Source organism: Apodemus sylvaticus, chromosome 14 (genome assembly GCF_947179515.1).
Source record: "Apodemus sylvaticus chromosome 14, mApoSyl1.1, whole genome shotgun sequence".
Lineage (NCBI taxonomy): Eukaryota > Metazoa > Chordata > Mammalia > Rodentia > Muridae > Apodemus > Apodemus sylvaticus.
In genome coordinates this window covers 65115599-65138904 of record NC_067485.1, presented here as the reverse complement: position 1 = coordinate 65138904, position 23306 = coordinate 65115599, and the positions used below count along the sequence as shown (strand labels likewise).

Below are 23306 nucleotides of genomic sequence, written 5' to 3'. Positions count from 1 at the left end.
ACAACCTGGGGACCAAGTATTCAATATGTGAGCCCATGGGGTCCTTCTTCTTCTCACTTGAACCAACATAGGGCCGATTCTTCTCTCTGAAATGTCCTTTATTCTCCTCTGTTTTTTATTAAGTAATAAGATGTTGTAAGGTGTTCCTCCCATTTATAATACTAAATATGGATCCATTTCTTTTGCTAATTTTTTTCTGAAATAAGTATAATTTTATATAGTTCATGAACACCAACCACAACAAAATGTACTTTGTTGTCCTAACAACTAACTCTAGTGTCAGTAAGCCTCATAAGGTATATCTTGACACATATGCATGAAAATGTTCTGAGATAATAATGTGAAAAGTCAAGTTTGGGCCTATGGAACACAACTTTGAATCTCTTGACAGATTAACTCTATTTTTTCCATGTTTTCAGCAGGTGGTAAAAGGGAATCTTACATACCATTTGCCTGCACTACCTCTATCAATTATACTTGAAAGAAACATGATTTTTACATTGAAACAGGGAGTGGTCTCATAGTTTACTTCAAGCTGATGGTGTATACACTTGTCTGCTAATTCTTTTTCTGGTATAATAGAGTTTCTCTAATATTTATGTCACAGGGATAGAAGGAACAGACATTTTTAGGATTAGAGATAATTAGCTCAGATCTTCAAATCACCAGTTAATATGAACACTTTCCCAATTTTTAGTTTATCCTACCATGCTGATCAAATCAGACCCACGAAGGACATCTGAGATGACTATCAGTGACTCTATCCTTACTATCTTTACGTGGGTAGGTAGAAACTTGCTGTGGCCATCAAGTTTCTGTTGGTTGCATGTACAGCTTGGGTTTTTGCCACACCCTTCTTGTCTTCCCAAGCCTTTGCATCACACTGGGCAAACAACCCTGTCTCTCCCACACACTTATTTTAATCATCTTCATTCCCAATGAGGGTTGGGCTTCAGTTCTTAACAGAGCTTGCCTCAGTTGTGATAACTCAATAGCATTTTATAAAACCTAAATTATACATAGTTACAATTATGTTGATATTAAATTTCCTCTTTAGAGGCAAAATGTGGATATTCTATCAGTTATATGATATTTTATTACATCATTAGCAATGAAAATGAAAATGGGAATGGACATCTGATCTTTAGATTTTTATTTCTTGTTGCTATTTTCTGTTGCATTTGAAAAAATAACAATACTTAAGCAAAAGAAGACAAATTTTAGGGGGAAATAGTTTAATATTAGAATTTTAAAAGAAAGAGTGAAAGCCTAAATTAAAATAAATAGTGAAAACAATTACCAAGACTTTAAAGACCACTAAACTTCTATCTCAAACTATGATTAGTTGATTGCAAATTCTGAGCAACAAATGCTATGTTACCAAATATTATTTAAGATTTGTGATGTTTATTAGAATCATTTAAAAAATTGTACCTTTCTTAAAATTTCTCAAAATAGACAGTGTTTACTATTGTAGTAAAATAGTAGTGTATTGCTATCTAGATAAATGGTGAAAAACTCAGTCTTAACTATATAAAAATGCTACTGTGATATTATAGTATATTCATGTGTTCTGAGAAGTATATGTATGTTTTGGTTTTATATACTGGTGTAATTGTCTATTTTCCAACTTCAAGTCTTAATATACCAGCGACGTGTCTTTGACTTTGTTGACTTAGTCTCAGGATAGTAGATTAGACAAACATCTGTGGCTGAATGATAAACAGTATATTTTATGAAACAATATATAAGACATACATAATGAAGTATTGTTCAGTCTAAAACAATGAAAGAAATTAAAATTGAAGATATAGACCAGTCAGTAAAGTGCTTACCTCACAGGCATGACGACCTGACTTTGGATCCCCACTACACATGTAAAAAAAAATCTCAGCATAGTGGTATGTGCCTATAATCCCAGTCCAAAGGAAACAGGAGGATTCCTGGAAACACTAGTTAGTCTTAGTGAATCAGTTTGCTCCATGTTCAGTGAAAGACTCTGTCTCATAATAATAAGGTTGTGAGTGACTATGAAAAATACCTGATATTGATCTAGTCTCTGCATAAATATGTACACACATGCATGCATACGTGCACATGCATATGCATGTGTGCGTGCGCACACACACAAACACACACACACACACATAAATGCATGGCATTATGCTAAATGCTACAATATGAGTAGACACCAAAAACATTATACTAAAAAGGTAGATTCCAAAGGACAATTATTACACAGTTCTGTTATTTTGAGTCTGTACAACAGAAGTCAACTATACAAAAAGGGAAAAGTAGAATAGATAAGTAGAGTTTTACTCTGAGATAAGAAAAATGCCATGTGTACAGGGGACAGTATCAGTTACTTGATGACATCATTATACCTAAGGCTACTAAATTACATCCTATAAACTGGTATAGTAAATCTGCTAGCATAGGAAATTTTATGATGTATTATCTTTTATCACAAAAAAAGCAAGAAATAAGTAGAAAACTTTAACACTCTTGGCCCTTTTGGGATCTGTAATGGTTTAGTTATAAAAGGTCTCTTGAAGGCTCATGTGCTATAGGCTTCCTTTATAGTTAGTGATGGCATTTTTGGAGGTATTAGAGATATGAAGGGGTAGAGTCTGTAGTGGCTATTCCTGGTTGTCAATTTGACTATATCTGGAATGAACTACAATCTAGAATTGGAAGGCTCACCTATGATCCTAATTTGGAGACTCAGAGATATAAGTTTCTGACCTGGATCTTGGCATGGAGATCTTGAAGCACTGTGGCTATGAATTTCAGAAGAATAAGACAAGGAGATCTCCGAGTTCAAGATCATCTGGGATTAAAGGCATGGAGGCACATGCCTTTAATCTGGGCCACACCCTCTGTTGGAGACTTACAGCCTTTAATCTGGGCTACACCCTCTGCTGGAGATATATAAGGACATTGGAAGAAGGGAGGTTTACTTACTCTTCCTTGCCTGCTTGCCTTGTGGGACTGAGTAGCTGCTAGATCCTTGGACTTCCATCCACAGCTGCTGCTGACCATTGTTGGGGAGTTGGACTATAGACTGTAAGTCACTGACAAATTCCCTAACTATATAAAGACTATCCATACATTCTGTGACTTTAGAGAACCCAAATTAATACAGAGTCTTCTTGGAGGAAGTAACTTTCACCATGGAAAATCATTTTATCTCATTCTCTGATTCCAGGTCGATGTGAGATATTTATATCAGCCTTCTCTGCTACCATGATATCATTCTACCTTCCCATGGCTGATAAGTACCAGGCCTGACTGAACACAAAAAATTTTTGTTATAGCAAGGGAAATAATAATTAACATGGTATCTTGGGGGCTACTTAGGAACACAGTGAAATTCAACTAAAAAGGAATATGAAGAGGACAATAAGGACATCATTATCATATCTTTTATACAATAAAAGTAATCATTTCAATGAATCATTTTTTTTGTGAATGAATGTGACTGCATGTGTAAAAACCCATTCAGGTGATTCTGTTGCCACTTATAAATGTTTGAAATGACCTGATATGCCCTCTGTCTATTTACTTATTGAAAATGCTGATCACAAATCAAGTTATAAGAGAAAGTTATTGACTTTAAGTTAACTTGTTTGCTAGGGTATATAAGAACCTACAAGCCAACATCTATTGTATACTTTCTTTTTATTTTACAAATTAAAAGGTAGCATTACCTATTTAAACATATGCAAAGGGTGCTGAATAGTAGCTCACATCAAATTTGTGGGTGGCTTTACAATATGTAAATATACAATTAGTGTTAAAGCAGCATTTTATAACAGAACTACATGAGAGAAGAATTTTTTACAACACCGAATTTAATTTGGTTTAATTCAAATTACATCATTATAAACTACAATTAGTTATAAAATTACTTAAACAACAACCAGGAAAGAAGCTTTACATGTAAAGTAAAAGAACTAATGAATAATAAATTGATTATTTGGAAAATTATATATTATAATCAAATAAAAAAGATATAGGAACAAGAAGACTTACTAAACACAATTATAAAACTGTAGATGTTGAGTTCTCCCTTATGAATGACTAACATAAATGGATTAAGCTCCAATTAAAAAGCAGATATTATCCAAATAAATTTTTGAAAGGTTCAACAATATACAAAGAAGAAGAGACAAAAGTCAGATTCGGAAATGCAAATAAAGTGAAGGTCAAGGACTGGAAATGATACATCTTCTAAATAGTGGCTGAGAGAGCAGGTGAGGCATTGTTTACAAAATATATGAGCCAAATCTGACAGCATTAAAGAGGAAAAAGTGCAATTGAAAGAATAGTTAGAGATTTTAATATCACCTATTCAAGAGTAGACAGAAGATATAACATAGAAATATTGCACAAAAAGAGGACTGAGAATATAACTAAGTGGTAAAGCATTTGCCTCACATGCACAAAGTTCTAGGTTCAACACCAAGAAAAACAACAGTCATGAAACAATCACACACAAAAGCATTGAGACCAGCCAGCCACAGGAAATGCTGTACATCTGTACGATGACAATGGAGTGTAGACTAGGCTTAGATGAAGTGCACACTGAGCAGTCTACATGGTAGGTGATGAAAAGAGTCCCCATAATGCAGCCTAGCAAACAGCACACAAGTTTCTCCTCTGGGCACAGTGGACAGAAGGTAAGAGCCAATAGCAGAAAGAAACATGGGAAATTTACTAAGAGGTGGATCAAAGGGAAACTCACAAGAGGAAATAGAAACATTTTAGCATTTTTTGATATTAACAAAAATGAAAACCCAACATACCAAGCATATGATACTCAACGTAAACAGTTCTGAAAGAATATATTATACAAATATACATTATGCAAATATATTTATGTATCCCATAGAATTATATAGAATATTTATAGAATATACTATACAAATATTTACGTTGAAATCTAAAAATAATACTCTAAATTTCCACTGTTAAAAAATAACTAGAAATAAACACTGATGCAATCAAAAGAAGAGATCAATCACTGTAAGAGAGAAAATATAGACAAACTGAGAGTCTTCTACATGTCTGTGCTCAGAGGCAAGGCCACCATGTGAGGGCACAATAAGAAGAGAAATTCCACAGGCCAAGTATAAAGGCCTCAAGACGTGCACAGTGTTTCAGCTAACACAGTTAGCTTTCATTGTGGTGGCCTTAGCAAAATAATTCACTGGTCATTAGCAATCCAGAATTTAAGAAAATTTTATTTTTTATTGATAACATATATATCACAAGCCAAACAGAGTTTCCCCTTCTTCCCGCCTCCAGTTTCTCTCTCCATACCTCCTCTCTTCTACTGATCACCTCCCTGTACCTCCCTTTATAAAAAAGTAGGCCTCCCCAAAACATCAAGGAAACAGAACATAACAAGCAACAGTAAGACCAGGCACGTACCATCCCATCAAGGCTGCAAAAGGCAATCCAGTAGAAAGAAAGGCATTCCTACCAGTAGGTCAAAGTGTCAGGAAAATGCCCTGATCCCACTGTGAGGAATCCTACAAGAACTCTAAGTTTCTCAGCCACAACACATATGCATAGGACCTATGTCAGATCCCTATAGGCTTCCTGATCTCTGCAAGCCTCTTTGAGTCCTGGTCAGTTGATTCTGTGGTCCGTGTTCTCATGGTGTGTCTCTAACCCAATACAAGAGTTGGAAGAGAGACTCTCAAGCATTGAAGATGCAAAAGAAGGAAGAGATTCATCAGAGAAAGAAAACGTTAGACCTAAAAATTTCCTAACACAAAACATCCAGGAGATCTCAGAAAGTATGAAAAGTCCAAACTTAAGATTAATAGAAATAAGAAGAAAAAAATCACAGCTCAAAACCCAGAAAATATACTTAAAAATACCATAGAAGAAAATTTTCTTAACCCAAAGGAAGGCATGTCTCTAAGTGTATAAGAAACTTACAGAACACCAGATAGGTTGGACCAGAAAAGAAAATCCCTACACCATATAATAATAAAAACACTAAACATACAGAAAAAGAAAGAATAGTAGAAGCTGCAAGGGAAAAATGTCAAAGCTTACCTATTAAAATTACACCCAACTTCTCAATAAAGATGCTAAATTCAGAAGGGCCTGGACGGATGTCTTGCAGATTCTAAGAGACACAGATTCCAAGACAAGAAAAATTTCACTTACTATAGATGGAAAACAAAAGATATTTCATGACAAGGTCAAGTTTAAACAATGTTTATTCACAAACCAACCCTACAGAAAGTTCTAGAAAGAAAACTATAACCTGAGGAAGTTAGCCACTCCCAGGAAAATTCAGGCAATTAAATTATCTCACATCAGCAAAACTCAAAGAAAGGACACTCACTAACTCACTCACTCACTCACTCACTCACTCACTCACTCATTCACACAAACACACACACACACACATAATACTAACAACAAGAACAGCAAAATAATAGGAACTAATAAATATTTATTATTAAGTTTCTCAATATCAGTGAACTCAATTCCCCAATAAAAAACTCACAGAATAGGTATGAAAACAGTATCCATCCTTCTGCTACATTCAAGAAACACACCTCAGCAACAGAGATAGATACTACCTCAGAGTAAAGAGCTGGAGAAAAATTCTTCAAGCAAGTGGACCCAAAAAGCAACTCTACCTACTCTATTAACAAAATAAACCTCAGACCAATATTAATTGAAAGACACGGGGAAAAGAAATTTTACATTCAACAAAGGAAAAAAGTCTACCAAGACAACATTTCAATTAATATCTATTCCCGAAACACAAGGGAACCCACATTTGTAAAAGAAAATTTCACTTTGCAAGCATCAAAAAGAATAAAACACTCCAGAACAGAGAGTAAAAATCTAAGTAAGAGTTTCCTACAATACTAATGCAAAACGAAATAAAATAAAATAACCTAGAATAAAAGAATTAAAAGAGGAATTCTCCTGAAGCAATGGAGAAACATCTCACATCACACCCTTAATATTGTCAGGATGCAATCAGCCCCTAGCTAACCTATGAATGCAATGCAGTCCCTATAAAAATTCTGACTGCCTTTATGGCAGATACAAACTTCATAGGAAAGCACAGGGGATTCAACATTTTTAAAAAATCTAGTTGCTTAAAACTGTTACAAGTCAGACTACCCATCCTTCTCTATTCATACGCTTACTAGGAAGCTACGGTTTCCAGAATAATGTGGTCCTATGGGGATAAGACATATGTATGATGAAGCTAGAACTGTGAGTCCAGCAATAAGTATATGTCTCTCAGTAGTTGATTGTCAATGTTTCTCATCATTTAGTGGGAAAACTATTTTCTGTAACACAGAATATAGTGGATAAAACTGCTCAAAACCCTATTCAAAAGTAAATTTCATCCCTTCCTTTTATCTCATTGAAAACTACACATTTCTCTGAATGACAGAGATACATTTATGGGACAGCACAAGCAAAGTGTGTAAATCTGAATGAATTTCATCCTTTCCTGTTTCTCATGTGTATGTGTGTATGGTGTGCACTTATGTGTTTGTGCATTGTGTATATGTGTGTTGGTAGAGATATAGTTCTGAGGTTTACACTGGAGTCTTCCTTAGCTCAGCACTTTATCGAATGAGACAGAGCTATCGCCTGAATACAGAGCTAGCCAGTGCCACAGCTAGTATTGCTAGTCTAGTCTAGCCAGCTTGCTCTAGGATTTCCTCTGTCTCTGCAATACAGGTCAACCAGTACATGCACCTTTAATTAAGTGTGTTCTGGGGATCCAAGTTATATCAGAATCCCCACACTTGTGCATAAAATATTTGCCCACTGAACTATTTCCCCAGTACTATGGATTTCCAATGTATGATGTGCAAAACAGAATCAACAATAACAACAATTAGCTATATATCATTTTTCCCAACATAAAAGGTGTGTGTCAAAGAACACTACAAATAAGAATAATGACAACATGTAAAATGAGAGGAAATGCTTCCAGATAATATAAACAATACAGGTGCTTCTTCTAAAACATATATAAATTCCTAACAAGGACAAGACAGTATAATTTAAAAGGAAAAGACTCCTCACAAGGAAAAATATCCATGTCCCAGCATCAGCGGAAGCATGCTCAGCATCATTAGTCATAAGAGAGATGCGAATTGAAACAGTGAATCCAACTTCATGTCATCGGGGATGCTACTAATTTAAAGAGGGAGACTGAAGAATTGCAAAATGGCTCAGTTAGATAAAGGCGTTTACCATGCAAGCCTAGCAGCACGAGTTCAATACCTGTATTGAAGTAAAGGAAATACAAGTAAAGGAAAGGACAGATTGCACTGCACTGTTCTCTGACCCCTTCAGATGCTATGTGGCATATGCACAACACCACATAGTCATCAAGCACACATACACAATAATAATATATAAATAATGATAATGGTGGTATAACAAAGAAAATTAAGAGTTTTCCCATGTCATTGAGAATGCAAGAAGTCATTACTGCCTTGCAAAAGAGTGTATTGTTTGCTCACAAAATTAAATATGAAATAGCCATATGGTCCCAAACTCCCACAAATTGTGTAATTGTGAAAAATGCAATCCACGTAAATGATGTATATAAATGTTATTTAGTTTCCACTCCAGGGAATACTATTTTAAAAGCAAAACGAGTAAACATTGGATATGTGCATGCCAAACATGGCTAAGACATGAAAACATTATGCTAAGTGGAAGAATTCATATACCAAAGTTCAGAGATGATTCCTTTCACAGAAGTGTCCCCAGACATCTGTTCACAAATCCACAGAGACAGTAAGTTAGTGTTCTCTAGGGTTGTGGCTGGGGGGAGGGGAATGGGATTGACTATTAATGGGCACTGGGTAATGAAAACCATCTGGAATTAGAAGATAGTTTCTGTTTCTATCACCTTGGAATAAATTAAAACCCAACTGAGTTGTGTACTGTAAGACAATAACTCTTAAACTGTGTGAATTAGGCCTCAAAACCTCATAGTTATGAGAGTAAAAAGAAAACTAGAAACAAAGGAAGTGAAGATGAGAGAAGAAATGGAGGTTAAGTCACAGGGCTGAGTCCTGGCAGAGGCTGTGCCTCTGCGACTCAGGGCACACTAGCAAGTGCACAAAGCCCTGTGGCATGTGATGGTGGTTGAAACTTCCGTTAAGGTTCTGTAGAAGTGTGGCTTCCCCTGAGGTTGACAACCAAGAAACAAGTTTCCTGTGTTGCAGATATTTGTTATTGGTTCAGAAAAATCCAGATAACTAAATCAGCAATGAAATGTGGTCCCCTTCTATCATGGTGTTATTTATACATTGTGCATACAATGTATAAATCTTCAACAAGGTTATTCCATTTTATAATTCACTAAGCATTTGCCAAGCATTTGGTTTTATTTTTTTCCTAAAACACAATCACTAATTCATCTTTGATTCTAATAATTTTAAAATAAAGTGTATACTTCCATTTTAATAAAGTGTATACTTCCATTTTGCACTTTTTTTTTTTACCTTATGCCTTTAAACAGTGGACTGTTCCAATTTGTTCTTTTCCTTCTTAGGTTGTTCATTTTGTATACTGATTTTTATTGACCAAATTCCCTTGAGGTTTTAAGTTTCAGAATGCTATAAATCTATGCCATGTTAACATATTATTTCACAAAACTGTGCCAAATATAATGAGGCTGTTATTCTCATCTAAATGGTAAATGTAACAATTATATAAGGCTTAACAGGCAGTGAGGATTCTTGTATGTTAAATTTTCTATCAGTAAAGACTAAGTTTCAGTTTCTAGGTAATTCTTTTTAATGCTTGCTGAATTTAAAAAATGCTCCATTCATAAAATTTACTGCTTAACACTATAAAAATCCAGAAAGCTGAGGCACCACCAACCATATAGCAAAAATCAAGTTGATTTTGAGTGCAGGTCAGTCAAGATGAACAAATGAGTCTTGTAATTGCAGAGCAGAGGTCACAAAATTGGACCTAGACAATGAGGAGGAAGAGGAGTGATGCTGATTAAGGAGAGGTCATAGCATAAAACTGCATAAAAATCCACTAGCTGTGTCCCTTCATCAGATAGCAGTCGTAGAAGGTCTCAACAAATACTGTTAAATGGACACAAATTATTTTCTGAGAATGATTTTGAAGAACAATACAAGCAGACTCTCTTTAGCCTACATGACATCTTAGGTTTTGCTTTGGACCCACATTTGTATGATGTTTGCTTAGGAATTCTATCAACTAGGCTTCAACTTAGGGTTTCTGTTAGGAAAAATGCTGGAATTGGGGAAGGATAAGAGGGTTGACTGACAAAATTTTGTCATTCAGATATATATATATATATATATATATATATATATATATATATATATATATATATATATATATATATATATAAATGAAGGTTGCAATGCAAGGCTAGGGATTTAGCTCAGTTTATAAAGGCCTGAATTTGATCCATATGATCACATGAGCCTGAAGTATCATTACTCTAGAGATAGAAGTTCAAGGCCATCCTCAACTATGCAGAGAGTTCATGAACAGCTACAAAAATTTTCTTTACGACAAAAAATTTGAAAGTTAATGAAGACGGGGTGTTTTCAAAGGTTTGAAATCTGGAGAGATATCTCAAGTTTGTGGTTTTGCAATGTTCTATGTGGTTAAGAGTGATTCTGATGTGTTGTCTTCAAGGAGAATTTTTCCTGCGAATTCTAGGTTTATCATTGAAGAAAACCAAGGACTACTCATTTGCACTTTCTAATTCATCTGTACCTTGGGAAATTATCTTAAAGAAACACAGCGGGCAAGAGAGTTGGCTATGTCTTTCCTGTACCTTTAAGAGTTAGAGACAAACCCCAGTATTACAGCATCTCTCTCATGTCTGTGGATGGTGATGAAACTTTTCCTACAGAGCTTTCTTAGTTAGTCACCAGGTAAGTGACACTCACACTTCTACTGTGGTGAAACATACAACACAGATCCAACAATTGAGGACACATAGTATATCACCTTTAACTAGCCAGAGATATATAAGAGTAGTCAACTCCACTTTGAACATATTGTATGTCATATTTTTCTTTATCTGATATTGCTATGATGTGAAGGCAAAATACATTTATACAAATAAATTTTGATAGAAATTTACGGCAAAGTACCACAGCCTAGATATAATACGTTTTCCCTTGTGATTTAGCTCTGTGAGATATGCTACCCCAAAATGCTAGTCTTTGAGCCACCAACCTTTGGCTGGACCTAGGCCTCCCCGCACATATGTAGATGGGTAGCTTTGACTTTATGTGGGTTCCAAACAACTGGAGCGCGGGGGCGGGTGTGGTGGTGGTGGTGGGGCTGTTCCAAAAGCTGTTGCCTGTACATGGGATATCTTCTTCTAGCTGTGCTGCCTCGTCTTGCCTCATTTGGAGAGGATGATGTGCCTCGCCTAGCAGAGCCTTGATGACTTGAGGTGCCAAGGTGGGAGGGATACACAAGGGGACCTCCACCCATTCAAAGGAGAAGAAGGGGTATGGGGGGGGGAAGGATTGTGGGAGGGGGCAGTAAGCAGGGTGTGAAGCAGAAAGTAAAAATAAACAAATAAATGAAAAATGCTACTCATCTTGAGATTCTTCTATAGCTGTTGGTTAAACTGAATAACAGTTGATTACATTCTAGCTTTGCCAGCAGGTTCTTGCTGAAGTGGTTCCACACCCTGAGGACTCATGGATGCCATCTACAGACTTATCTGTCATAAACCTGCCGGAAGTGGACATGTGTACGAGGTTGCCCAAGTAAGCTTCAGGTAGGAATAAAGCATTGTGATTGAAGAATGCCCTGATGGAGACCAAAGGATTCGACTCCACCTAATTACTTCTAAATCGCCATTTGTTTGACTTTCCGTTTGTAGCAACCAATTTTCACTGACAAAAGTATATTTATAGCTGTCATCAAGAGGGTAAAGCATGGCCAAGGACAGCAAACAATAACAAAATAAATACTACTAATCTGCATAAACAATAAGAAAAAAGGGTGAAAATGATAGAGGAGATGGAGACTTGGTGTCTTCTTGGAGAGGAACTGGGTTTTTGTTTTGTGTTGTTTTTTCCTCCTGTGCAAAGTTAGGGCCCTAAGACCTAACTTGTTTTGATCATTACTGGGTTTCCTACAGTTGTGGGCATTGTGAGAGAATTGGAGTTGGATAAAGGGTCCAGGAAGCTCTCTGCCTGGGTTTCTGCTATAGCTGCTGACCTGATTTTTGTTTGGTTGGTTTTTGGTTTGTTTTTTTTTTTTTTTTTTTTTGGTGGTGGTGGTGGTGGTGAAGCTGGCGGGTGTCAGCCATTCAAAGTACAGAAGGGAAACTCAACATCAATGAATGTCCCATTAAGTTTTCATTCAATGACAACTCTTTTAAACTTGGGGTAAATATTCTAGGTACTCAGATTGAGATGAAATTGAGAACTTGGTAGAGCAGAAATAAGAGAATTAGTCTTAGGTCTTGTTGGCAAGAGGTCTCATTTTAGAGAAAACAGGATTGTTAAATGTTTTTCAGTGGAAAGGCAAAATTTCCGTATTGAATTTTGTAGTAATCTCGACACACTTCCAGTGGGTTTTGCTACAAGTAGAGATTGATTCATAGTATGCACAGACTCTTCAAAGCACGGAAGGCCAAGAACAGGCCAAGAGCCCAGAACACTTTCAAATGTGTTAATTTATTCTTTTTTTTTTTTTTTTTTTGTCTTCAAGAAAGAGCATTTCTCTTCGGGCTAGGAGAGGAATAAAAAAATTAAGTTCACTTGGCTAATCTTCCTTGCTAAGACCTTCTATGAACTTCAGTATAGAATCTTCTTGATCTGATGCCTAAGACCTGAGGCTTAAAGCTTAAGTAAATTGCTCCTTGTGGAAAAAAAAGAAAAAGGAAGTACTAGCCCAGGCGGTGCTCTGGACGCACTTTTCACCAAGGATGCATTGTCTCTTTACTTTCTATTTAGCCCCTTTAAAAGATGGTCAACTGTATGCAAAATAAAATGGGAGAGGATGAGGGGTCTGGAAGGGGTTAATGCCAAAGCAGATCCTCAAGCTGAGAAAACAAAAACAAACTAGCAAGCAAAAGCCCTTTAAAGCCCCCATAGGAAATTCAATGGGCTTCCTGTTCCTTTAAACTCTCCCTTTCGCTCCTTCTGACACTTTACCAAACCGCGGTGGTGGCTCAGGACCCTGCAGCCCAGAGCCACCTTCCACCACTACCGGTGCGGGTCTGGGGTAGGAGGGGTTTTTAAGTGGGAAAGGGGTTGGGGGTTGGGGATGTCAGTAACCCTAGCGACTCAGGTTTGATTTTTTTTTTTTTCCACACCGGAACGGTTGCCAGACCAGCCCTGAGCTAGGGATGAAATGTTATTAACCCCTTAGTGCCCAGGTCGAACCCAGAATATAGAAGGCTCGCTGGAGCTCTTATCCCTCCCCACCCGCAGACTGGCACCCAAAAGCCCTGGGAGCCTGGTATGTGCAGGCGGCGTAGGTCCCGATGCAGAGGGCACGAGCCGGGTGGGCCGATGGCGTCCGGGAGACTAGAATCTACCACCACCCCACACGCACCAGTCCTCGAGATTCCAGGGGTGCGTGGGGCCGCAATGGTCCTCTGGTTTCCCCCAGCCAGTCTTCCTGGGCTTCAGCTGTGGGAGACTTTTCTGGCGCCCCCCGAGCAAAGCTCAGCCATTGGACAGGTCGGTGCGGGCTGTTGGTTTCGGGAGGAGGAAGGTGGGAGAAGCCTGGAGGAGAGAGGGGGTGGGAGGAGGGCGGAGGAAAGAGAGAGGAGGTTCCGCGGCAGATCTAGCAAATGGCAAGCCGCCTTCCCTCCCCAAACTGTAGAGCTGGAGCGCGGGGGAAGCGCGGCGGCGCCTCCGCCACCAAACTCCTGGGGCTCCGCGGTGTTCGGAGCCACCTCCTCCCTAGCCCGGAGGGGCTCTCTCATCAGGCTGCAGCCTCACTTTCCCCTGTTTCTCTTTTTCTTTAAAAAGCACCCCCACCCCTCTTCTGATCACAGCAGCTGGTCCTTCCCCGGCTGCACTCTCGGGAGCTGCCCATCCCTCCGGCTGCCGGCGAGGACGCGCGCTCAGCCCTGGGAGAAGCAAAGAAGAAAAACTTGTCGGAGGGGTTTCTCCAGCCTCCACTAACCTCCTTCTCTCGGAAAACACCAACCGCCCTCCGGGACGAGTCCTAAGTCTGGGAAAGTTCCTCCGGTGCTCAGCGCCCTCTTGGATCTGGAACTGCACCGGCGCAGCCAGTGGAATTAGATCTGTTTTGAACCCAGTGGAGCGCGTCGCGGGCGCTCGGAGGTCACCGTCTGTGGGCGCCCGGGTGGCGCTGCCTGCGAAGACCCGGGACTTTGCCGGCCGGACTGCAAGTGACCTTTCCTCCCCGCACTTGGTTGATTCTGTCTCGCCTGAGGGCTGCGAGGGTGACAAGTTGCGGTGAGAGCTCCCGAAGTTCGGAGAGGGCTGTGCTGTCTCTTCTTGCTTCTCTGCTACCCAGAGTGAAATCCTAGCGAAACTGTCAGAGGCCTCCGGATTCCACCCAAGACTCACCCACAGAGCTCGGCCGTGTCGCCCCATCCCCAGGGATAACCCCGGAGCCCAGGGCCTCAAGGAAAGATTCGCTGGGCAGGGGAGGGAGGTCGCGGCAGCGGCATGGCGAGGTTCCCGAGGGTCGACCTGGCCGTTGCAGGAGTTATGTTACTTTGTCACTTTTTAACCGACCGGTTCCAGTTCGTCCACGGGGAGCCTGGAGACCATCGCAATGGTAAGAAGTACTTTTCTGAATTGCTTTTGTGTGTATCTGAAGATCCTTCCGGTGTCTCAGAACCCCCATCCTCAATCCATATCCACCCAAAGCATCTGCCCTTGGGAAACTTATCCTCCTAGTTGTTTTTTTTTTTTTTTTCTGGGAAACTTGAGTTTCTCAAATGGGGGAAGAGGCTTGCTTGATCAGAAGGTGTTGGAAATCAGGACTTCCCTGAAGCTAAGGCGCTTACCACACCTGGGCGCCAGGGGGTGGTCCTGTCTACCCCAAGTAGCCCAAGGAGGTGCGGGTGTAAGAGAGCCCAGCTGCTAAGGATCCTTCTCTCTGAATCTTGGTTACATCAGGTTGTTTTCCCTCTGGCTTCTCATCCCTTGGAGCTCCGAAGCTCTTCCCTGTGCGCCTCGGAAGGGATGGATGAACCATCTGATGACAGGGATGGCAGGTCGCCCCGCGCCAAAAGAAAATGTCTTGTGGCTGCAGATCCCTCCTTCTGGACATCCTCACTAGCTCATTTTTCAATGTGGGGTTACTAAGTGGATGCAGTAGTTGCAGCAGGGCTCAGGGATAGAGAAGAGGTGGAGAAGTTGGGGCGTGCCTCTGAGGACAAGCCCTGGCCTCATTGTCCTCTGCCTGTCAGCTTCACAGACAGGCCCTTACTTGCTAGCAGTTCCCCCGGGTTCCTTGATACTGTCCCTGGAGGAGGGGGGGCCTTCAGATCCTTGCAATTGGCAGCACCCATGCCCTGGTGGCCTTCCTTGCTAGGTGTGTAGTAGTGAACAGAGCCCTCACACTGAGCAGGGATTGGCTAATCCAGCTTTCTCCCAAGACCACTCTATTCACAGTGAAGCCACAGATCGTTCCCTATTTCTGCCCTTCAGCAAAGAAAGAACAGGCAGGTTAGTGAAACACCAGGGCAGGAATCTGTGAGCTCTTGTAGACTCCCAGAGGGAGTGAGAGCAAAGAGCACTTGAAGAGAAAAAGAAAGGAAAACTTCCTGGTTAGGACAATTACTTTTGTACTGTTTTGTTCTGTACACGGCTCTGGCTCTGTACAGAATTCAAGAAAGACTGGTAAATGGTTCCTCAGAAAGCATGCATGTATACCCAGCTGTCATGTGTACCTTCAAGGAATCACAGAAAGAAGTCAGGGAGGAACACCTGGGACTCCAGGTGAGGATTTAAGTGTCTTAAAATTTAACTACCTTGAGGCACATAGGATAATCCAAGTCGTGTGTTTACCAACAGTGCAAATTTTAAGAGAGAAAGATATTTTCTTGGTGCTCCTGTTTAAGCCTGGAAAGATTGTGTGTGTGTGTGTGTGTGTGTGTGTGTGTGTGTGTGTGTTGGGGACTAGGTGAGGGGCCATGAGGACCACATGATAAAAGCTGAGGTTAAAATCCTTGGCTTTTTTGTCACCCATGGTCACCTCATCAATGGACATAAGTTCTTGGCTATTTATAATTTATATCAGCACACCATATTTCTGTTTATTTTCTTGGCACACTGTATTGGCTGGAAAAAAAATAACAGTTTTTCTTTCTTCAGAAAGCAGCACTTTAAAAGATGCAGTAGTCATCTCCATAAACATATTTGGTGTAAATGAATATACAAAGCAATTTTGCAAAAGAGGAGAGGGGATTCATCCTGAGTTGTTTGTTTAAAAACTTCTTTGGTACTGGAAGCAAATAATATATGTACAGAAAAACTACATAAAAGAGAGACTAGGAATTTTCTTTTTCTTTTCTTTTCTTTTTTTTTTTTTTTTTAACCACTGAGTATATACTACACTGAAACTCGTGTTAAGTTTGCTATTCTAAGACTTCAAACTTGGGATGAAATCCATTGCACTTTAGGACAGACCAGCTTGTGGAACGCTTTTGCTAAGGGGAATATGTCATGTCTGTGTTGATAACATAAATATGCCAGCATTTTAAACCAACACACTATTTCTAGTGGCCCTCTTAGAAACATTGTGCTCACAGGACTGAGGAGGGGGAAATTACTTTATCAGTTCTTTTGAGAGTTTGCTATAAGCCAAACAACACTCTGCATTAAGTTTTATGAAATTACGTAGGAATTAAGTGGTTTTAAGCTACTGAATATATAACACAGAAAGGTAACACGGAAGAAGAAAAAGAAAACACTCCATTTCCCATTGTAAGATAACTTAGCTGAAAGTAAATATCCTGAAAATAATTGAGAAGGTGAGAGGTGGCATGCAGCAACCAGGGTTTTTTATTTTACTACTACGGGCATGTTGGCAAAGGGAAAACATCTGATTTCATAACAGATTTGTTTATTGTGCCTTTTACTTTTCTAATGCTGTGGTTGCTTTTATTACCACCAGAGGGCAGAGAAACCACTAATTTCTTCTGTTCCTGTTTCTAATGTTTTTGTGTTCCAGAGACATGTAGTTCATATTTAATCTGTCATTTACTTGTATTTTCACTGTTTTTTTCCTCTGCTTGGATATTTTTTATGCTTCTTTTCCAGTGAAGTGGGCCAGCTTAGTTGGCAATATTCCTGTTGATGTCCTGTGGCTGACGTTTCTGTTAGCGTCAGTATCTATAACAATAAATTATAACATAGGGGCAGTCCACATGAGTGTTTCCTATAAAGCAAGTGTGGGTCAGATTATTGGATCTGCAGGTTATCCTTCTCCGGCAATGACTTATAACTTTCCATAAGCTACTTAACATAAAATTGAGAAAGATTTTTGTAGCCTGAGTTTACATAAGTTTGGATTGCCACAGAAACATGGTCTAGAGTAGAATTTCCATCCCTAAATGCCTGCATAGAGGCTTATTACTATTATTATATAGTAAACATAGTTTAAACTATTGTAATCGTATCATATAGACGTTGTCTATACATTGAGGAATGGTTGTTACTATTTCTCATCCTTGAGAATGTGCTTGAATGTAATAAGAAATGCAAGATGTTGCAAGTTTTTTCTCCGCAAGAATCAAACAGTCCCCTGTAGAGATGCAGACAACATGTACCATTAGAGAAATGGTGCTTGTGCAATAGGAGAGACCTATTGCACAAGCACTATTTTTAAAGATGAATGAATTGACCCACAGCTGTGATCTTGAGATTTTTCCACTTGTTTTGAAGACCATGAGCTTAGGCCATGAGCCAGTGCCCCACCCCATCACCTTCTGTATTCTTGAATTCTCACCAACTGTTCCCTGAGGCAGGACCACATGTTCCTATGGTCTTGTCATCCTCTTGTTCTTTTTGTCACTAACTCTATCTCTACCTAAACCTATACTCTGACTTACTGCTTCCTTTGAAGAAGCTTAAGGACTTTGTCTGTCTGTTGGTTATGGTGTTCTCTCTTGTTTGTACTGATCCATCTCTACCATAATTCTACCAGACCAGCCCACTGGTCCCTGCAATCCGGGTCCCTTGTCATCGTTCCGAATCTGCTGCAGCACGTGCCATATAGGCATGTAATAAATACTTGCAAGACTGAATGCAACAGCATTATCACTGTGGTTCAGTATGGGTTTTTGACCTGAATATGGTCCTGGGAGACTTTTAAGTAGTTCTTAAAATAAGTTGCTTTCAATCCATAAGATGGAAATAGATATTAAAAATTAGCTCCATAGAATAGTAATTTAAAAGCAGAGTGCATGATCTAGGTAGGCCTACCAAAGTGCCCCAATGCTCTGGCTGGTGACTGCTTGCCTTAAACCTTATTTTTTTCTTTGGCTTGTCTATCCATGGAGTTAAGTCTTTGAAGTCTGGACTATCCTGGAACTAGCTTTGTAGACCAGGCTGGCCTCAACCTCAGAGACTTTTCTGTCTCTGCTTTCCCAGTGAGAGGAGTTTAACTATTACATACTATTACGTGGTTTGATAATTTACACACACGCACACACACACATACACACACACACACACAGTGTGTGTGTGTATGCAAGTGCTTGTGCATGCACTGTAGCTGTCTTCAGACATATCAGAAGAGGGCATGAGATCTCATTACAGATGGAAGTGAGCCACTGTGTGATTGCTGGGAATTGAACTCAGGACCTCTGAAAGAGCAGTCAGTGCTCTTAACCACTGAGCCATCTCTCCACCTCCTAATAATTCTTTTTTTTTTAAAAAAAAGATTATTTTTAAATTTATTTTAAATTTATTTAAATTTATTTTAAATATTATTTATTATATGTAAGTACACTGTAGCTGTCTTCAGACACTCTAGAAGAGGGAGTCAGATTTCATTATGGATGGTTGTAAGCCACTATGTGGTTGCAGGGATTTGAACTCAGAACCTCTGGAAGAGCAGTCAGTGTTCTTAACCGCTGAGCCATCTCTCCAGCCCCACCCCTAATAATTCTTAATGATATTTATTTGAAACTTATTTGAGTATGTCTTCTAGATCAGAGGTTGTCAACCTGTGGGTTGTGACCCCTTTTGGGGGTCAAATGACCTTTTCTCAGGGGTTGCTTAAAACCACAGGAAAACATAGCTATTTATATTACTGTTCACAGTGGTGACAAAATTACAGTTACGAAGTTGTAACACAAATAATTTTATGGTTGGGAATCACTATGACCTGAGGAACTATATTACGAGGCCAAAGAATTAGGAAGGTTGAAACCACTAGTCTAAATGTATGATTTATTACTTCCTGCTTATTTGTGGTGTTGGGGGCAGACCAAATCCAGGCACTCAGACATTCTAGGCAAGTGCTCTTCCCAGTGAGCTACATCCTCAGTCCAACTTATTACCTTTCAAATATGGGGCTCCTAAAAGAGTTCAAAGTCCAGTTTATATTCCGCTATCAACAGATAAATAGGTTTTCTCGGCTGTACATTGGGTATGAGCTTACCTTGTCTTCATGTCTTTGTTGTGGCTGGTTCTAGCCAAACTGTACATTGAAATTTTGTCCCCAGGTTAAGAACATTGAGACATGGTAGTGCCTTTAAGAACACTTGGGCTGTTCAGAAGATTAAGGCAGTTTTCTAGGGCAGGGCTAAAGAACAAGCTGATTTTACTTCTTCCTCCAGTGGATAGCCAAGCAGCTCTGGAGCAAATAGATTCTCTTTACTCACATCATTACAGTGGACTGTTGTCACTATTTCTGTGTCTGTTACTAGTACATGACAGTCTTTTAGGTACATTGTGGTGTACTAAAGTACTAAAGTACATTAGGTACATTCAGCTCATACTGAATCCGTAAACATCTTTGCTTTGTTTTCCCCAAGGTTGAAACACCATCAACCCAGTAAATGTAATTATTTTCAATGTGCTTTTGCTCGTTTGACCTCTTGACCTCCTTGCAAGCATATCTGGACACAGCACCAGCATTACAGGGGTCTTCTTTTGAGTGGTCTTTTTCCATTCTTGCTCTTTCTTTCCATAAACTGAATGGAAAGGTCTCCACACAGATCACATAAATATAAAATACCTGTAAACACACTAAGTACATATGAAACGATCTGTGGTACATTAATTCATATTCTCAGTATATATGGCATCTGATTTAAAAAGAACAAACAAACAAATAAATATAATCCTGATTTTTTGATCAACAGTAATTTCAATCCCCCTTGATTATTGCTGGTTTAGGTCTTATTAATAATGAACTAATGCATACTAAATGTACACAATTATTTTTAGGAATTCTGCCATTTGATTTTGCTTTTAAATTCTGACTGTTCACTACGTAGGTCTTGATAATGTACTCTCTTGACTTTTATGTTGTAATTTTCAGCATTTTAGCTCAATAATTCCAAGAATCAACCATTGTCTGGTAATAAATGCCATCTAATTTTTCTTTACTTTTGGATATTGTTTGTGATCTTTCTGGTGCTAATTTTCTCCTTGTAGATTTGTATAATTGTTCTGCCTGGATCATTGGTACAGTTGTGAGCAGGGAGGTCTGTATGTCCTTGCTTATGTCTCTTCCTGCCACAGCAGGAGTTACTCATCTTTCATGTAGAGCTAGCATTTCCAGATTCCTGGGCCTGTGAATGTTCTGCTATAAAAGATAATTCCTGGGGTAATCCCTACAAAGCTAATAAACTTCAAAGATAAAGGGAGGAAACTCATAATTATTACTGTTCTCGTATCACACAGTTTTATATCTTCAGAATAAGTCTTTATATCTGATGGGACAAGGCTGTTATTCTTGTTCTTGCTATTCAGATGTTATGCTCACAGGTTCTTTGTTTTGTTTTGTTTTGTTTTGTTTTGTTCTGTTATTGTTTTTTTCTATAGACACTTAGAACATATAACAATAGTGTTTTAGGTTTTGCTAAATAAAACTCTTGGAGTTTTTATTGGAATCATGTTAAATTTGGAGTCATTTGTCAAAAATTCAAGATTTAAATAACTGGGAAACTACGAAGCTTCTTTCCTACAACTACTAACAGAACAGGTGCCAGGAGAGCTGATAAGAAATTATTAATAGTGCCCACATGGCAGTGACCGTTTTCTGTTGTCCCAAGGTAGAGGGCTGATGCTCTCTCCTGATAACATTATCACACCCACCACAGTTCCCACATAATTCTTAGAAAATACGGAGGGAACCACAGGATAGCTCAAAAGACAACCAAGAAAAGTCATGTTTGTCTGACTCATGAATTACTCAAAGGAGAGTGAGCTACAGGCAAAAGGGAACAGGGAAAGATGAAATTTTCTTTTTTTTTTTTTTTTTTTTTTTTTTGCTGTGTCCTGTGAAGATACTTATCTCTGGGCCTATCCAGAGTTCCATAGAAGTATTTCTTACATCTTATTGGAGATTATTATTTTAGACATTGAATGTGGGGTCAGAAAATCAGTCATCATATTTGTTCTCTTATTTGTGGATCATAGATTTTGTGGAGATACATAAAACTATGTATGGATATAGGACCTGAAAATACAAGTGAGCCTGTCTCAGGGAAGAAGCGATCCTTATGAGAAGGAAGAGGAGAGAAATAAGAAGATAGTGTGGGTGCTAATGAATATATTCACACAAACATCACAATGAATCAAGTTTAGGTACAATGTGTAGATTCTAATACAAATATTTGCTCATCATAAGAAAAACTGCTGCGGGCTGGGGAAGTGATTCAGAGGATAGAAAGGGACTAGAGCTTAGATAAAGAGCTTCTGTGTAAAAGCAGTGGTGAATGTCTTCAACCTCAGTACTGGTTTGCCGATTATCCAATGCTGAGGTAAACTGTGAGATAAGTGAAAAACCCTGTCTCAAAAGTTAACATAGAAAGTGGATGTTGACCTCCACTGTCTGCATGATAACCCCTGGGTGTGTCCAAGCACATACATATCTATGCATAAGCATATGTACTTACACACATGCACACATGTATGGAATGCACACATGCATGCATATAATACACATACAATACACACAAATGAATAGGTCTGTGGAAAATAATAAAAAGTCCTTGGTTTTGGTATTCTCCTAACTTATCATTTATTAGTTAATTTCAGTTCTGGAGGAGATTTACATTGAAAGAAAGTAGACATGATACATTGCCCCCATTCTCAAGATAGTGCATTTATGATTCTATGTAGTGGCAAACACTTCCAGAATTCTCCTGCCTGTCAGTACCACAGTTTAAACTCTACTTCCTCCACATCATGGCACAGTAAACTGAGTGCACCAGTAATCAGGAGTGAATGGTCACGCCGGGCAGCTGGTTTTCTTTCTTTGTTGTTTTGCCTTCCTTATCTTTTTAACATCTGTTGTTCATTTCAAATATATTTTTGAAAACAAGCATGATTCAAAGTCCTTCTGCAGATGATAGTCTCATTGTGTGGACATTGCAAAACAGCTCCACACGGGGAGCCAAATTTGTGCAATCTCAGTTTTGTCAAGTTGCTTTTAGAAGAGACATTTGTCCAGCGGGCGGGCGCAGCCACTAAGAAGCTGATTGTTTTTTGAACTCTATGCTGGGATGGATTTGACTGCCGGTGGCTTGTCCCCACTCTCAGCTTCAGCTGTTCTCATTGGCTCACTACAGCAGTGCAGCTCACCTCCCAAACTGTCTTGCTGCAACCCAGGGGTAGCAGATATTTTTCTTGTCACTGTTGACCACAGTACCTGACATAAAACAACTTCATAAAGGAAGGATTTATCTGACCCAAGGAATTCACAGTCTTTGGTACTTTATGGTAGGGAGGGCAAGGGGGAATGGAGCAGTTCATTTTATTCCGGGCAGGAAGCAGAGAAAGGGGGATTGTGGTAGCCTGCTGGCTCTTCGGGGTTTTTCCCCTTTTATTCCAACTAAGCTTTCACAGCCATGGGGGCTGGGGCAGCCCACATTCAGGGAAAATTGTAATCACCGTATCCTCTCTGGAAATGCCCTCATATATACACCCAGATGAGTGCCTCACCAACTTCGTAGGTGATTCTAAATCAACAACAAGTTAGCAATCAAGATTAGCACACGGGCCAGACTCATTCCACAGCTGGAAAGGTCTTTCTAAAATGTGTATGGGGCTGGGTGTTGGAAATGATTTCATGTATAATTGTTGCATTTA

General features: G+C 39.2%; 1 protein-coding gene across 2 annotated transcripts in view; it reads left to right on the top strand.

Annotated features, from left to right (window-relative positions):
- Window positions 1-13923: 13923 nt before the first annotated feature.
- The window catches only part of Plxdc2 (plexin domain containing 2), a 411297-nt gene continuing 401914 nt past the window's right edge, over window positions 13924-23306 (top strand). For both annotated transcript variants that reach the window (XM_052156655.1, XM_052156654.1), the window contains exon 1: window positions 13924-14805. In XM_052156655.1, coding sequence (XP_052012615.1) covers window positions 14694-14805 — 112 coding nt within the window. In that variant the 5' untranslated portion in view covers window positions 13924-14693. The remainder of the gene's footprint in view (window positions 14806-23306) is intronic.